We start from the raw sequence: 16,120 nt of genomic DNA on the forward strand, positions 1-16,120 counted from the left end.
GTAATGTGGAGAGAAAAAGATAAACTTTGAACCAGTGCAGCCAGTTCATATATATATATATGTTCCTGCTGCAAATATAAGAATATAAGATGTAAATAAATTTTATATACACCATTATTCTTTATATACACCCATGTCTTTATTTGGTTAACATATTATTGTTGTTAATTTTAACATTGCATTTATCTAAATACATAAATATTTAGGTATATATACAAACATGTAAATAAACATATGTTATTAAAAAGCAAAATTGCAATTGTGATATATACACAATATATATTATTTAAACAAATAAACTGAAATATTTAAAAATGCTTATGATTTTTTTATCGCGGCTCGATAGTAAGATATATACCGTCTTTGACCGTATGTACAAAGCCATTTTCGGAAATTAGCGGGACTGTAGTTCGAGTATCAAGTTTGAACTTGAATTTCGATAGAAGACTTACGAGTCCAACTTTGGTTTGCATGTAAGCAAATCTCGAACCTAAAAAATAATAGTATAAATAATGACTATAAGACTGATACATTGATAAGATAATGGCGATGATATATTGATTATATAATGATAGATAATTCACATTTGCTACAGATTTACAAAGAATTTATAAAAAATATAATTTTTAAAGAGAATATATATTTATCGATTCAAGTAACATAATTAATAATTTGCTAATTACCCTATAAGCGCGTGATATTATTTAATATAGGGTAAATATAAAATTTCTTTTTTAAACGAAATTTTACTTATCCTCACCGATACAACCTCGTGGCCCTTCTCCAAATGGTAAATAAGCATAAGGATGTCTGGCTGCTACCTCATCCTCGTTAAATCTTTCAGGATCAAATTTATCGGGATCTGGGTATATCGACGGATCATGATGTAATCCGAGTAGTGGTATAGTGATTAACATACCTTTTGGTACATAAATATTTGTTGTTGGAAGATTTATTTCCTCGGTACAGATGCGACTCAAAATAGGTAAAGGCGGATATTTTCTCATTGCCTCTGCAATATATAAAAAAGTATAAAAATAACATTCCCAAATATATAATCCATTGTTACGCTTATCTTTCTTCTTGTAATGTGGAGAGAAAAAGATAAACTTTGAACCAGTGCAGCCAGTTCAGCTATAAAGAACAGACTTCGTGAATCAGTGAAGAAATTGGCCAATCACGTGTTTAGTAAAGAATGCCATATGTTTATGCTCTTTGTATACTAGATACGATACGTGATTGGTTAATTTTTCGCATGCATCACTACGCAGATGCAAATAAAAAAGAAAAAGATATCACTTTCTATATTCAATTTTTAATGATATATATATATTAGTTGGTTCCAATGACTTTATAATACAAACAATCAACTTGCCGTTTATTACTTTATGAAGATATGTCATTTCGTTTACAGCATTATAGGTCAGTTCATCATGCTTTTTTAATATTTCATCGATTTCCTTGCGAAGTTTGTTCTGTAAGTCTTGTTGTTGAGCTAACTCGTATAAACAGAACATTGCTGTCGTCGAAGAAGTTTCGAAGCCAGCGATGAAAAAAACAGAAGCTTGCGCAACCGCTTCTAACAAAGTGAGCCTATTCATGGTTGCTGTATACAAATAAAATATTTTGTAGTCTTTCTCTCTAATCTCATTTCTTTTTTAGAAATATTCTAAAAGAAGAACTAAAAGTATTTTTACATTATTACTATACGACCAATTACATCATCATATATACATACCATCACCTATATTTAATCAAAATCAGAAATATGTATTAATTTTAAAAATAAAATTGATTTGGAAGAACAAGATAAGCGCGATAAAAAAAGAAATATTAATTTAAAACAAATGTATAGTATATATTTACAGGATTTATCAACGACATCTTTCATATCATCGGGTTCAACATAGCCCTTCTCCATAAGTTGTATGAGCAAATTCATAAAATCATGCTTGACAATGTTATGAGTTTTCCTATATTCCACATTGTTCTGAAACGTTTTCGTAATAAACTCGGTGGCACCTCGGTCATTGAAAGGGATAGAAAAGAAATCTAGAACTTGGGGTGTGAATATAGATAAGGCAATCCAAAAAGGATGCATTTTAAGGACCTTTTTTCCCCAATATCGAAATTCATTATCGCCTTCCTTTATGCAATTGGATTTGACTCCAAAAGCTGTTGACATAATTATATCCGTTGTATACCTACAAATACATTTTCAATAAATTATTACAATATTTAAAAAATTATATATATACAAGGATTCTTTTCTAAAAAATCTTACCTTGCAAACCAATCTTTTATCTCAATGGAATCTCCTGTTTGAGCTATGCTTTCTAGGCTTTTTACGAACTCTTCGCCGCATGTCTTCAGAATCGCAAACATTTGTTTTATTTTTCCTGAAGTGAAGGTGGGTGTTAACTTGACGCGCAAATTCCGCCACTTCTTCCCGGGTAGTACAAACAAATGACCGGACAGTGGATCAATCTTCTCGTTGCAGAACATTCCGCGATCATGGAAATTTTTGAATTCCTTTGTCAGCACCGCCTGAATAAGATCAGGATCGGCGATTACCAGATTTGGCTTGAAAAACGTGTATATTCCAAAAGCACGATGCTCCTTATATTTTACATAGACATCGTGGAAGAATTTGCCTGTTCAGAAAATTCTTTTATTCAATTCCGCTATTTCTCATCTCAAATAGATGAAGAAGAGAAGAAAAAGAGAGGAAAGGATTACGTACACATATACAAATTAATGTCTGATTAATACTATAAGAGAAAAGGCTAATTATTCAGTTTAGCGGCCCCATCTCAAATATCGATAAAATTATGCTCATTCGATGCGTTTTTGCACAAAACGAAAGAATATAGCAGAAAAAAGTGTCGCTCTGTCCCGCGAAACGAGATATTAATAGTTAAAGTTGACGACTATTTAGATTACAAAACCTGTCATTATGTTTTAACTGTATAGTATTTTATATTTTGAGTTTAAATTTCATGCACTCTAGCGAAATTTAAACTCAAAATATAAAATACTATACAGTTAAAACATAATGACAGGTTTTGTAATCTAAATAGTCGTCAACTTTAACTATTAAATATCTCGTTTCGCGGGGCAGAGCTACACTTTTTTCTGCTATATTCTTTCGTTTTGTGGAAAAACGCGTCGAATAAGCATTATTTTATCGATATGTGAAGTAGGGCCGCTAAATTGAATATATAATTACCGAGAAAAGATGCTTACCTATTGATATTTTTTTAGTTACTAAGGCTCCGATATTACCAGTTGGCACAACAGGCTCGATATAAAAAACATTTCTTTTGCGCCAGAAATTGAACAACACATACTTGTAATAAGTATACACAATGATTAAAGCGACAATGAAAATCCCAATTAATTCCACGAGCATCGTAAGTTCTTGTTTGAAACAAATAAAAATAAGCAATTTTATTATATTTGATTATAATCGTAAAGTTCGATAACATTTGATTAGAATCATAAAAATGTAAAATATTGTGGAAATACTAGTTTTTGTTTAAATTGTAAAAGTTTCTTACAAAACACATGAGAAAAGAACCTTCTTGTGCGGATTAAGAGAAATGTACAATTAGTACATATAGAGAATGTTCTTTAATTTTTGTTTATAAATCGGTTTTACTTTAATAGAATTTTAATTTTACAGCATTACTTGATTGACTTAGATCAATGAAAGTATTTAAACATTAAAACATAAAAACTCTTTTGCATTGTTCTGAAACGTTTTCGTAATAAACTCGGTGGCACCTCGGTCATTGAAAGGGATAGAAAAGAAATCTAGAACTTGGGGTGTGAATATAGATAAGGCAATCCAAAAAGGATGCATTTTAAGGACCTTTTTTCCCCAATATCGAAATTCATTATCGCCTTCCTTTATGCAATTGGATTTGACTCCAAAAGCTGTTGACATAATTATATCCGTTGTATACCTACAAATACATTTTCAATAAATTATTACAATATTTAAAAAATTATATATATACAAGGATTCTTTTCTAAAAAATCTTACCTTGCAAACCAATCTTTTATCTCAATGGAATCTCCTGTTTGAGCTATGCTTTCTAGGCTTTTTACGAACTCTTCGCCGCATGTCTTCAGAATCGCAAACATTTGTTTTATTTTTCCTGAAGTGAAGGTGGGTGTTAACTTGACGCGCAAATTCCGCCACTTCTTCCCGGGTAGTACAAACAAATGACCGGACAGTGGATCAATCTTCTCGTTGCAGAACATTCCGCGATCATGGAAATTTTTGAATTCCTTTGTCAGCACCGCCTGAATAAGATCAGGATCGGCGATTACCAGATTTGGCTTGAAAAACGTGTATATTCCAAAAGCACGATGCTCCTTATATTTTACGTAGACATCGTGGAAGAATTCGCCTGTTAAACTTAGATCAATGAAAGTATTTAAACATTAAAACATAAAAACTCTTTTGATAAAAAATATCTTTGCATCATATTTTTCTTAAAAATTGACTTAACAAATGATCTATTATATTATAAAAATGTGTGTGCAAACTCATTTGAAATTTCTTGTATATATTAAATTTGTAAAATATTTATGCAATTGTCAATATTACCTTTTTTATAAAAGAAATGCCTGTCCAAATTAATCTTCCGTCACAATCGATTGTTCGCAAAATTTATTTCTGCGTGTCACGAGCACTGCATGTGTACGCGAGCACGTATTTATTGGATATATGCATTCATATATATTCTATACATATATGCATTCATGAATATTCTTAAAAATACTATGCGATAAAAATATCATTATCTACTTTAAAATGTATTTTTATAAATGATCTATTGATGACTAGACGTTTCTTTTTGTAATGGCCTAATTTACACTGATATACTTTAATACGTACTAAAATACTATACTGTCCAATCATAGCCGTTCCATTCTTTAAAGGAATGATTAGCCAATGTAGTTCTTAGTACGTATTAAAGTATATCAGTGTAAATTAGGCCTATGATGATCTTTACACTAAGTTACTTAAGTATAAAAATTACATTATGTAATTTTTATACTTAAGTAACTTAGTGTAAAGATCATCATAGGCCTAATTTACATTGATATACTTTAATACGTACTAAGAACTACATAGAAATACCACTCTCTGTATTCAATTTTTAATGATATATATACATATGCTATTGCTGTAAATATAAGATGTAAATAAATTTTATATATACCTCTTTTTATATATATTTTTAATTCTTTTTTATTATATATACAGATACTTTTTCCTATAATATATATGTATATAATAAAGAAAAATTAATATTGTAGATATATATTACATAATTCATAAAAATTACTCATAAAAAGTTAAATGTTACCTACGTGCACCAAATATCTTCCTTTGATAGTACAAATAACAAGAGTCAAATACATATATAATACAAAAAGCAAAATTGCAATTATGATACGTACATGATATTTTTTGGAAAAATAAACAGAAATATTCAAAAGTGCTTATTACTTTTTTATCGCGGTTCGATAGTAAGATACATACCGCCTTTGGCCGTAAGTACAAGGGCATTTTGATCGAAAATTACCGGAACCGTAGTTCGGGGATCAAGTTTAAACTTGAATTTTGATAGAAGACTTATGAGTCCAACTTTGGTTTGCATGTAAGCAAATCTCGAACCTGAAAATTAATAGTAATAATGACGATAAGACTGATACATTGATAAGATAATGGGGATAATACTGATATATTTATAAAATAACGATAGATAATTCATATTTTTGCTACAGACTTACAAAGAATTTATAAAAAATATAATTTTTAAAGAAAATATATTTATCAATTCATATACAGTAACACATAATTAATAATTTACTAATTAAATATAAAATTTCTTTTTTAAAAGAAATTTTACTTATCCTCACCGATACAGACTCGTGGTCCTTCTCCAAATGGTAAATAAGCATAAGGATGTCTGGCTGCTACTTCATCCTCGTTAAATCTTTCAGGATCAAATCTATCGGGATCGGGGTATATCGACGGATCACGATGTAATCCGACTAGTGGTATAGTGATTAACATACCTTTCGGTACATGAATATTTGTTGTTGGAAGATCTATTTCCTCGGTACATTCGCGATTCAAAACAGGTAAAGGCGGATATTTCCTCATTGCTTCTACAATATATAAAAAAGTATAAAAATAACATTCCCAAATATATAATCCATCAACATGTATATATGTGTGTATAAATCCGGTTATAAGTAGAATTTTTAATTCGTTTGTATAAGGGAAACTTTAATAAGAATAGTTGGTTCCAATGACTTTATAATACAAACAATCAACTTACCGTTTACTACTTTATGAAGATATGTCATTTCGTTTACAGCGTTATAGGTCAGCTCGTCATGCTTTTTTAATATTTCATCGATTTCCTTGCGAAGTTTGTCCTGTAAGTCTTGTTGTTGAGCTAACTCGTATAAACAGAACGTTGCTGTCGTTGAAGAAGTTTCGAAGCCAGCGACGAAAAAGACAAAAGCTTGCGCAACCGCTTCTAACAAAGTGAGCTTATTCATGGTTGCTGTATACAAATAAAATATTTTATAAGCTTTCTCTCTAATCATGTTTCTCTTTTAGAAATATTCTAAATGAAACACTAAAAGTATTTTTGTATTATTACTATACGATCAATTACATCATCATATATATACATACCATCGCCTATATTTAATTAAAATCAGAAATATGTATTAATCTTAAAAATAAAATTGATTTTAAAGAACAAAATGAGCGCAATAAAAAAAAATATTAATTTAAAACAAATGTATAGTATATTTACAGGATTTATCAACGACATCTTTCATATCGTCGGGTTCAACGTAGCCGTTCTCCATAAGTTGCATGAGTAGATTCATAAAATCATGCTTGACAATGTTATGAGTTTTCCTATATTCCATATTGTCCCGAAACGTTTTCGTAAGAAACTCGGTGACACCTCGGTCAATGAAAGGAATGGAAAAGAAATCTAGAACTTGGGGTGTGAACATAAATAAAGCGGTCCAAAATGGATGCGTTTCAAGGATCTTTTTTCCCCAATGTCGAAATTCATTATAGCCTTCCTTTATGCAATTGGATTTGACTCCAAAAGCTGTTGACATAATTATATCCGTTGTATACCTACAAATACATTTTCAACAAATTATTACAATATTTAAAAAATTATATATATACAAGGATTCTTTTCTAAAAAATCTTACCTTGCAAACCAATCTTTTATCTCAATGGAATCTCCTGTTTGAGCTATGCTTTCTAGGCTTTTTACGAACTCTTCGCCGCATGTCGTCAGAATCGCAAACATTTGCTTTATTTTTCCTGAAGTGAAGGTGGGTGTTAACTTGACCCGTAAATTTCGCCACTTCTTCCCGGATAGTAAAAACAAATGACCGGACAATGGATCAATCTTCTCGTTGCAGAACATTCCGTGATCATGGAAATTTTTGAATTCCTTTGTCAGCACCGCCCGAATAAGATCAGGATCAGCGATTACCAGATTTGGCTTGAAAAACGTGTATATTCCAAAAGCACGATGCTCCTTATATTTTACGTAGACATCGTGGAAGAATTCGCCTGTTAAGAAAATTCTTTTATTCAATTCTGCTATTTCTCATCTCAAATAGATGAAGAAGAGAGGAAAAAGAGAGGAAAGGATTATGTACACATGAACAAATCAATGCATTATTAATACTATAAGAGAAAAGGGTAATTATTCAGTTTAGTGGCCCCACCTCAAATATCGATAAAATTATGCTCATTCGACGCGTTTTTGCACAAAACGAAAGAATATAGCAGATAAAAGTGTCGCTCTGCCTCATGAAGCGAGATATTAATAGTTAAAGTTGACGACTATTTAGATTACAAAACCTGTCATTATGTTTTAATTGTGTAGTATTTTATATTTTGAGTTTAAATTTCGTGCACTCTAGCGAAAAGATACTCACCTATTGATACTTTTTTAGTCACTAAGGCTCCGATATTACCAGTTGGCACAACAGGCTCGACATAAAAAACATCTCTTTTGCGCCAGAAATCGAACAACACATACTTATAATAAGTATACACAATGATTATTAAAGCGACGATGAAAATCCCAATTAATTCCAGTAGCATCGTAAGTTCTTGTCTGAAACAAATAAAAATAAGCAATTTTATTATATTTGATTACAATCGTAAAGTTCGATATAACATTTGATTAGAATCATAAAAATGTGAACTTGGAAATTGTGGAAATACTAAAATTTAAGTTTATATTGTAAAAGTTTCTTACAAAACACATGAAAGAAGAGCCAATTGGAATAGAAAGAAATTAATATATTAAACATTTTGAATTTAGAGAAATCAAAGCAGTTGTTGGTGCTAAAAATCGGTTTCAGGGGTGAAAACAACCTTTTAGAAAAAATCAGTTTTTACATTCCGAAGCGAATATTATTGAAACAAAAAGAAATATGAAAAAATAATTTCTGATTTTTATAATTTTCTTCTTTTTGCGCGGATTAAGAGAAATGTACAATTAGTACATGTATAGAAATGTTCTTTAATTTTTGTTTATAAATCGGTTTTACTTTAATAGAATTTTAATTTTACAGCTCACTTGATTAACTTAGATCAATGAAAGTATTTAAACATTAAAACATAAAAACTCTTGTGATAAAAAATATTTTTGCGTTATATTTTTCTTAAAAATTGGCTTAACAAATAATCTATTATATTATAAAAATGTGCGTGCAAACTCATTTGAAATATCTTGTACATATTAAATTTATAAAATATTTATGCAATTGTTAATATTACCTTTTTTATAAAAGAAATGCCTGTCCAAGTTAATCTTTCCGTCGCAATAGATTGTTTGCAAGATTTATTTCTGCGTGGCACGATCACTGCATGTGCATGCGAGCACGTATTGGATATATATATATGCGTTCACCACTATTCTCTAAACGATAAATGCAATAAAAACATCTGATCTACCTTGAAACGTACTTTGATAAATGATCTGTTGATGACTTTCACTTTTTCTTGTTCTTCATTTTTATAATGATCTTTACACTAACAAGGAACCTTCGGCAACGCAAAAATTCAAAAAAATCTGAAACTTTGCATAATTATAGAGTAGTAGACCCTAATAACGAAACTATTTTTTGTTGGTGCTAAAAATCGGTTTCAGAGGTGAAAACAACCCCATAGAAAAAATCGGTTTTTACATTCCGAAGCAAATATTATTGAAACAATGTAAAAACTGATTTTTTCTAAAGGGTTGTATTCACCCCTGAAACCGATTTTTAGCACCAACAAAAAATCGTTTCGTTATTAGGGACTACTACTCTATAATTATGCAAAGTTTCAGATTTTTTTGAATTTTTGCGTTGCCGAAGGTTCCTTCTAAGTTACTAAATATGAAAATTACATAATGTAATGTAATAATGCTGCACAATATTTTAATTTTTATTATTATAAATCCCTAGTATTATAAATATACAACTTAATTAATAGTAATAGCAAAGAAAAGTACATACACACAAGTCAATTATGTTTCTAATTTGTTTTGCAATAATAAATTTATAAGTAAATTGGTAAAAAGAATACACAGAATATTATATTATATTATTAAGAGATTTTACAGAAATGTAAAGCAAATTTATCATAATATTGTTTAAATTATATAAATTAATTAATTAAAAATATTTAATATAAATCCTGTTCTTTTTAAATTTAATTTTAGATTTACTTTACGAAAATTGTGATTCAAATATTTGTGCATGCGCATTCGTACGTTTCTCTCGGCAATTATACATGTGCGAGGGAGGAAAATGTGCCTACTTATCTTGACACGTAGTAAGATAAAGCTCTATTTATATTTAATATGTCTATGATTTATATATAGAGAAAAAAAAATGAAATTATCTTAAACGAAATATAATTTTGTATAAAAACTATTTCTGATGCGTACAATATATAATATATTAAATAGATATATATATATACATATATATACATAATTTTATTTTTCTTTCTTTTTCTTCAGGCTAACAAGACACATACATACATACAAATAAATTTATCTTTTATTGTAATGTTATACATTTTTGATTTTACAACTATCAACTATAGATTAGAACTTTTGTTCCCTCTTTAACACAATCAATACAATCTCCTAATATATAATTATGTTATAAGATATAAAGGGATATACTTTTTGTTTTATACTAAAAAAAGGACATAGAGTGTCATTATACATGATCATATTATAAGAAAGAATATATTTGTAAAACATCGCAATACTTGCTTAACTTTGGTGGTATAAAATAGGTAGGCACACCACAGGTCTCCATCCAAAGTCAAAGAAAGCAAGAATGTAAGCAAGAAAAAAAAAAAAAAAAAAAAGAAAATGGAGATAGAAAATTGCCTTGTAAAATGTACAGAATTTCGTTTATGGGTGCAGTCCTACTATTAATTTTAGAAATATTGTATTGCATTATTATATGCCATATTTTGTGCAAACTTTGTGTTCTTTGCAAATATATTAGTGTAAAATAAAAAAAAAAACCATGTCGTTTCTCCAACACAAATTATAAATATATATATATATTATTAACAATGTAATTAATATATCTGCTATATGTATAACTGAATCAAAATACTATATTAAATATAAACATCTTGTCTTAAATCTCTCTGTACAAAAAATCATATATAAAATTTTATTGCAATATGCGCAAAAATTAAATGAAATTGAAAATTCTCTCACATTATCAATCATGTTCAGTGAATTATAAAATATCACACTTATTCATTTTTTGCCATTATTTGATTAATTATTTTGATACTTGATATAATTATTCATTCAGTAAAAAAAGGCAGCACATTTTACAAGGTCTTTGTCTAGGTATTTTCTTGATAAAAAAGTTAAAAGTAAAAGTGATTAATTTTAGTATATATGTTATCAAGACTTAATTATCGCAGATCACATGGATAATGATCTGCTAACATCTTGTTTGGTACATAGTAACCCTTTTCATGTTTACAAAAATATCGGCCAGTCTCTTTGTGTTTCATCCAACTCGGATAAGATTTCTTCTCTATGGCATCTATAGTCAAAAGAGTATACTTTTTTACACATTATATAGATGAAATCATAAAGAAATATACAAACATGTGATACACTAATATATCAATAAAATATATAAATATATAAGATGCTTTTAATAATTTGGTTATACCTTCGACAACATAATATGCTTTATCTCCTTCACAAAGAACTTTGTAAAACGGTTGCGATAGAGTATTAGATCCAGGAACAGGACGATTATATAAAGGTCTGCATTGCTTCCATTCCATTTCCACGCGCGAGTTAAATTCCTCGTCCCACCCAATGATTACACCTAACAAGGAGCGAGATGTGACTTTATCATGACATCTCACAATCATTCCAACCCTAAACAACATTTCCTTTGTTCTTTGCTTTTTTTTCTGTCTTATTGTTTTATTGCAAGGCTAGGAAAAAAACAATGCAGATTAATATCAAAACTTAATATCTCTTTCGCATGTTTGATATAAGATGCTTTCAAGATGCCACAATAAATAGAATTGATTTCTATATTAGCTTAAAGATTATAGATAATTAGTGTGATTATAATTAATACAAATCATTAATCAAATTGCTTCGCTAATATATCTGTTCAATATACATTCATGCCAAACATTACTGAATTTAAGAATATACATATATAAAAATAACAATATCAAATAGCCTAACATTAAACCCTAAATTACATATCCCTTTGTAAAATACTAATAAAAAAATTCTTTGAACAATTTTTTAGCGCACAAATTAATATTAATATGATTATCATAATTACAGAGTATATCTTACCAGAAGTCTTTCTGTATATTTCCTGAACTTATCCAATACCATTTCGGCACGTCTTAATTCTGCACATCTAATATTCTTATAGTTATTCTGCAAATATATACAAATACAAGATTTATTTAAAAATATTTTTCTTTTTTTGCTACAATGACTCCATTGGTGCGTGCGCGCGCGCGTGCACACATACATTTATGTAGAAATATGCTTACAATATACAAAAATGTTTGAGAAAAAAAAATCTTTAAATACATCATTCGTTATTATATTAGTCAATTTTATCAAATTGTAAAAAATCTGAAAGAATAAGAAATTTTATGAAATCTAAACTTTTTCATCTATATGTAAATTTATTCATGTACCTGTATTTCAGTCAATTTAACCATGAGATCTGATAAATCCATGTGATGCAGTATATAGTAGCGACCCAACTGCGCAATCGTGTCTATATTATCCGGTTCTATTAGATGCTGGAGCTCTAATAATGAACGCGTTTCTGTCTTTTTATCACGATTTGCCATTTGCAAATTATTGATCATCCGCAACATTACCTTAAAACAAAGATATATATAAATAAAACTAAGATTTGCAATTACTATTACTCTTTCTAATTGTTTAAGAAACATACGAAATGATCTCTTCGCGGCGATGCTACAGTGGCTTGAAATGTAAGGCGGAATTTAGCACGGATCCTTCTCTTTAATGACGGTATTTTATAACTCACTTGGATCTAAGAGCAAACGGCAATTTACGTCTATATATATATATATATATATATATATAAGTAATTGCCAACCTCTACGGGACTAGCTTTGCTATATGTATTGAAATTTTCTATAGGACACTTTTTAGCACCACGAATTCTGGGACAGTCGTTCCTGCTTAGAATACGTCCATGATGTAAGACGTCAATATAGAAGCATTCTTCATTTTTAGAATTCGTTGTATTACTGTAAGCACACAATACACTACATAATATAAGAATATATATAAAATAAAAGCGAGAAGAGAGTGAGAGATGTTTTGAGAAAACTAAAATTATATTTACTATTTTGACTTCCAATTTAAAAAAAAGTGACCCGGGAAAGATATTAGATCACAACGTATACCAAGTCTTCTTGCCACACCTTGGAATATTATTGCCAGTGATACAGTATTACCAATTTTTCTTTCTAAAACCTATGCATTAGAAAGCACAATAAACAATAAAAGCTAATATTTAGAAAACAACAAATATAGAGCTATCATAATTTATAACTTACAAGATCTATAAGGGTATGTTGTGGATTAAAAACGTCGGGAGTCACAGAAAGCCAATTTCCAGAAAAACCTACTTTATCAAATAAAACTTCTCGTAGTGTTTCTATAATCTGTTTTCCTTCTATGCTATCCCATTGATTATCATCAACATTATTATGTTCCCAAGAGGAAAACTGTTCAGCGGACGTCGAAAAAATTGGATGCTCGGGATTTTTCTTTTTAAGACATTCCAATACCTGCTGTGCAATGTCCGCCAATGATGCTTTTACACGCGAGTAAGAAACATGTTTTCTGGGTTGATACCATTGAGCTACGATAGTAGCTGCCTGTTCTAAAAGTTGCTGTTTATCGGAATAATTTATAAATTTTTTCCATATATCCTTTAGATGGCATTGTCGCAGGTATCGAAGAAGCTTTTTGATGTAATATCTATGTGTCAAATTACAGTCGCTAAAAAATATGCATATTAATTGTGTAATAAATTCAAATTTTGGTCTAAAATATTTAAACAATTTATTAAACTTTACCTTGGAAATTTTGCAAGGAAACTCATTATTTCATCTGTGAGAAAATAATAATTCATATAATACGCGCCCTTATCTGGGTGGAATAATGAATTAAAATCCTTCATGTCACTATCAGATAGATCGTCTTTATAATAATGCATTTCAGACATTTGCATCACGTAACACCATAATTCTTTCCTGCATTTTAAACTTGCTTTTACTTCTTTTTCAAAATTTACATACTCTTCGCTTTTTCGTTTATCATAAACTTTTTTCAAATCAGGCCATCTAAAATTAAGACAAAAGAAATTGATATTTTATATAATGCTCTGAAAATATATAATATTATATTATATTATATTGAGTGAATAAAGAGACATTGTATCAACAATAAATTTCATAAGAAAAAATTATATATTTTAAACAAATTAGAAAAATTGTACAAAATCAAAATTTTCTTTTCTAATACGCAAAAATTTTTAATGTCACTGAACAAACAAAATATAATATCAATAAATGAAACACCAGCTATGTTGAGATGTAATGATTGCTATAGTTATAAGATTATGCCATAATGAGAGAAAAATTTAACAAGGAGATAAAAATGCACTCATCATTATATTATATGATTAAGTTTATCGATAAGATTAAATGCCTTTGCTTGTGCAAGCAATCTGGATAATAAAAAATATCAACATTTATATACTTGTTTGTCATCATATTTAATGAGAGACTTAATACCAAAATTTTATTCAATATATTCACCATTTGCATTTTTATAATTTAATCTATAATATAGTCTCTTTTTACTTGAACACAACAGAAATTAGGTTCTCTTATACATAGATAAATCTAATATTCGATGAAAGATGAAAAATACAATTTATTATGCGCTATGTCAAATAAACTGAAATAATTTGAAGCATATAAACAAATTTTTTTTACCTATACAACGGTTTTAGTGTAAGTTACAAAAAATATTACGCGAAAGGACGAGAAAAACCTTTAATAGTACCTTTGGTAAAGCTTGTTTTGCCAAAGTATGTTGTCATCATTGATCATGTTGTGGAAATGCTTACATGTGGAAGCAAAACTCATGACATCCGTAATGCTAATATTGACATTTCCCAGGATGATGCTGATCACTTCGTCGGATAAACATGTAATTGTAGCCATTGTGATATGTTTGACAATGTACGCAAAAACGGTTTGCAGTCTCTCTGCGTTAATTCGCGACGGATGTGTATCTGTCGTATGTGACCGTTATATGACTCACAGATAATGTGACTAATTATTTATAACACTTACGATACGAATGCACAATAATTACTGAAACATCCGAGAGAAATGGACAACTCTATTTATCATATATATGTATCCATCATTTCCATTTATTCCTTTATCTATTCACTAGTGTTTGCCAATGTCATAGCATATAGAATACATAGATGGAAGATCAGCCTGATCAGCTGCTTAGAACATATATAAATGGAAGGGGACTGCCTTTGTTTCCCGATAGAAAAACATGTCGGAAGGAAGTAAGAAAGAAAATAATAGTTGCCTCTCTCTTGTGAGTAACTCTGCTCAAAAGTGTGCATGCACGGCCATGTGTGTGTACACAAAAGTATGTGTACTACAGACACGATACTTATATGTGTAGTTACTCCTAAGAGAGAGGCAACTACATTTTCTTTCTCACATCCTTCCGACACTTTTCAGCCCGCTATTCCCCTTCCATTTATATATGTTCTAAGATCAGCTGCCGACATGGGCAATGAGCAAGAGAAATTTAGGGCCAATTTCGGGCCAATTTCACCAAGTCCGTTTAGATGAACCGACGGTTAAAATTAGCAGGGTTCCAACTGAAATTATATGAATGCTTGGTTTTCCTTCACCTCTATTTTCTGTTGGCCATCCTGCTAATTTTAACCATCGGTTCATCTAACCGGACTTGATGAAATTGGCCCTTAACTCTTAAATAAGCATTTTTCTTTCAATGTACGATATGATAGATATCTTTAAATTCCGAAGAAAACAAAAATTTTGCAAAATAGAAACAAATCTTTCATTAGCTAAAGTATTATGCAAAACATTTAAAAGGATACATTTTTAAATTTTCTGATAGGAAATGGCAACTTATTGTCATTATTTTTTTTACACTAATTGATTTGTCTCATTATTCTGTACATAAAAATATTATGGTAAGATTATCGAAAACTAAATATTTTACGAGATATTTTATTTTTTATATCAAAATATGTCAGATTAAGATATAAAATAACTCGAAAAATATTTAATGAAAAAATACTTTATTATAATGTTTTGAAAAGCTCTCGAGATATGTTACAAAAATATGCAATAAAAAATGGTGGGTTCCATTTAAGAAAATATCGATCACATTGACTTCACCTTGAAAAG

General features: G+C 29.4%; 4 protein-coding genes across 6 annotated transcripts; all 4 read right to left on the reverse strand.

Annotated features, from left to right (window-relative positions):
* Window positions 1-120: 120 nt before the first annotated feature.
* LOC115240724 (probable cytochrome P450 6a14) lies at window positions 121-4,969 on the reverse strand. Of its 2 annotated transcripts, XM_029816053.1 has the most exons (8): window positions 4,619-4,969; window positions 3,247-3,420; window positions 2,285-2,654; window positions 2,111-2,204; window positions 1,867-1,990; window positions 1,376-1,606; window positions 761-1,012; window positions 121-490 (listed from the first exon to the last, which is right to left on the reverse strand). In XM_029816053.1, the coding sequence occupies exons 2-8, from the start codon at window positions 3,410-3,412 to the stop codon at window positions 330-332; spliced, it is 1,398 nt and encodes a 465-aa protein (XP_029671913.1). In that variant the 5' UTR covers window positions 3,413-3,420; window positions 4,619-4,969; the 3' UTR covers window positions 121-329. The 2 variants fall into 2 exon arrangements, with proteins under 2 accessions (XP_029671913.1, XP_029671912.1); XM_029816052.1 differs by having other exon boundaries at window positions 1,867-2,204; window positions 4,619-4,782.
* Window positions 3,719-4,933, reverse strand: LOC115240703 (probable cytochrome P450 6a17). Its single transcript, XM_029816012.1, has 3 exons — window positions 4,923-4,933; window positions 4,049-4,426; window positions 3,719-3,968 (listed from the first exon to the last, which is right to left on the reverse strand). Exons 1-3 carry the CDS (start codon window positions 4,931-4,933, stop codon window positions 3,719-3,721), a joined length of 639 nt encoding a protein of 212 aa, XP_029671872.1.
* Window positions 4,970-5,520: 551 nt separating the features above from the next.
* Window positions 5,521-9,007, reverse strand: LOC115240721 (probable cytochrome P450 6a14). Its single transcript, XM_029816047.1, has 7 exons — window positions 8,864-9,007; window positions 8,014-8,195; window positions 7,273-7,642; window positions 6,855-7,192; window positions 6,366-6,596; window positions 5,941-6,192; window positions 5,521-5,695 (listed from the first exon to the last, which is right to left on the reverse strand). The coding sequence occupies exons 2-7, from the start codon at window positions 8,180-8,182 to the stop codon at window positions 5,532-5,534; spliced, it is 1,524 nt and encodes a 507-aa protein (XP_029671907.1). The 5' UTR covers window positions 8,183-8,195; window positions 8,864-9,007; the 3' UTR covers window positions 5,521-5,531.
* A 1,108-nt stretch (window positions 9,008-10,115) lies between these two features.
* On the reverse strand, window positions 10,116-15,302 carry LOC115240722 (F-box only protein 21-like). Of its 2 annotated transcripts, none has more exons than XM_029816048.1 (9): window positions 14,718-15,302; window positions 13,724-13,990; window positions 13,199-13,646; window positions 12,985-13,115; window positions 12,733-12,904; window positions 12,299-12,487; window positions 11,943-12,029; window positions 11,290-11,563; window positions 10,116-11,157 (listed from the first exon to the last, which is right to left on the reverse strand). In XM_029816048.1, the coding sequence occupies exons 1-9, from the start codon at window positions 14,876-14,878 to the stop codon at window positions 11,024-11,026; spliced, it is 1,863 nt and encodes a 620-aa protein (XP_029671908.1). In that variant the 5' UTR covers window positions 14,879-15,302; the 3' UTR covers window positions 10,116-11,023. The 2 variants fall into 2 exon arrangements, with proteins under 2 accessions (XP_029671908.1, XP_029671910.1); XM_029816050.1 differs by having other exon boundaries at window positions 12,733-12,886; window positions 14,718-15,298.
* Window positions 15,303-16,120: the final 818 nt, after the last annotated feature.

Source organism: Formica exsecta, unplaced genomic scaffold (genome assembly GCF_003651465.1).
Source record: "Formica exsecta isolate Colony F162 unplaced genomic scaffold, ASM365146v1 scaffold444, whole genome shotgun sequence".
In the NCBI taxonomy this organism is placed as follows: domain Eukaryota; kingdom Metazoa; phylum Arthropoda; class Insecta; order Hymenoptera; family Formicidae; genus Formica; species Formica exsecta.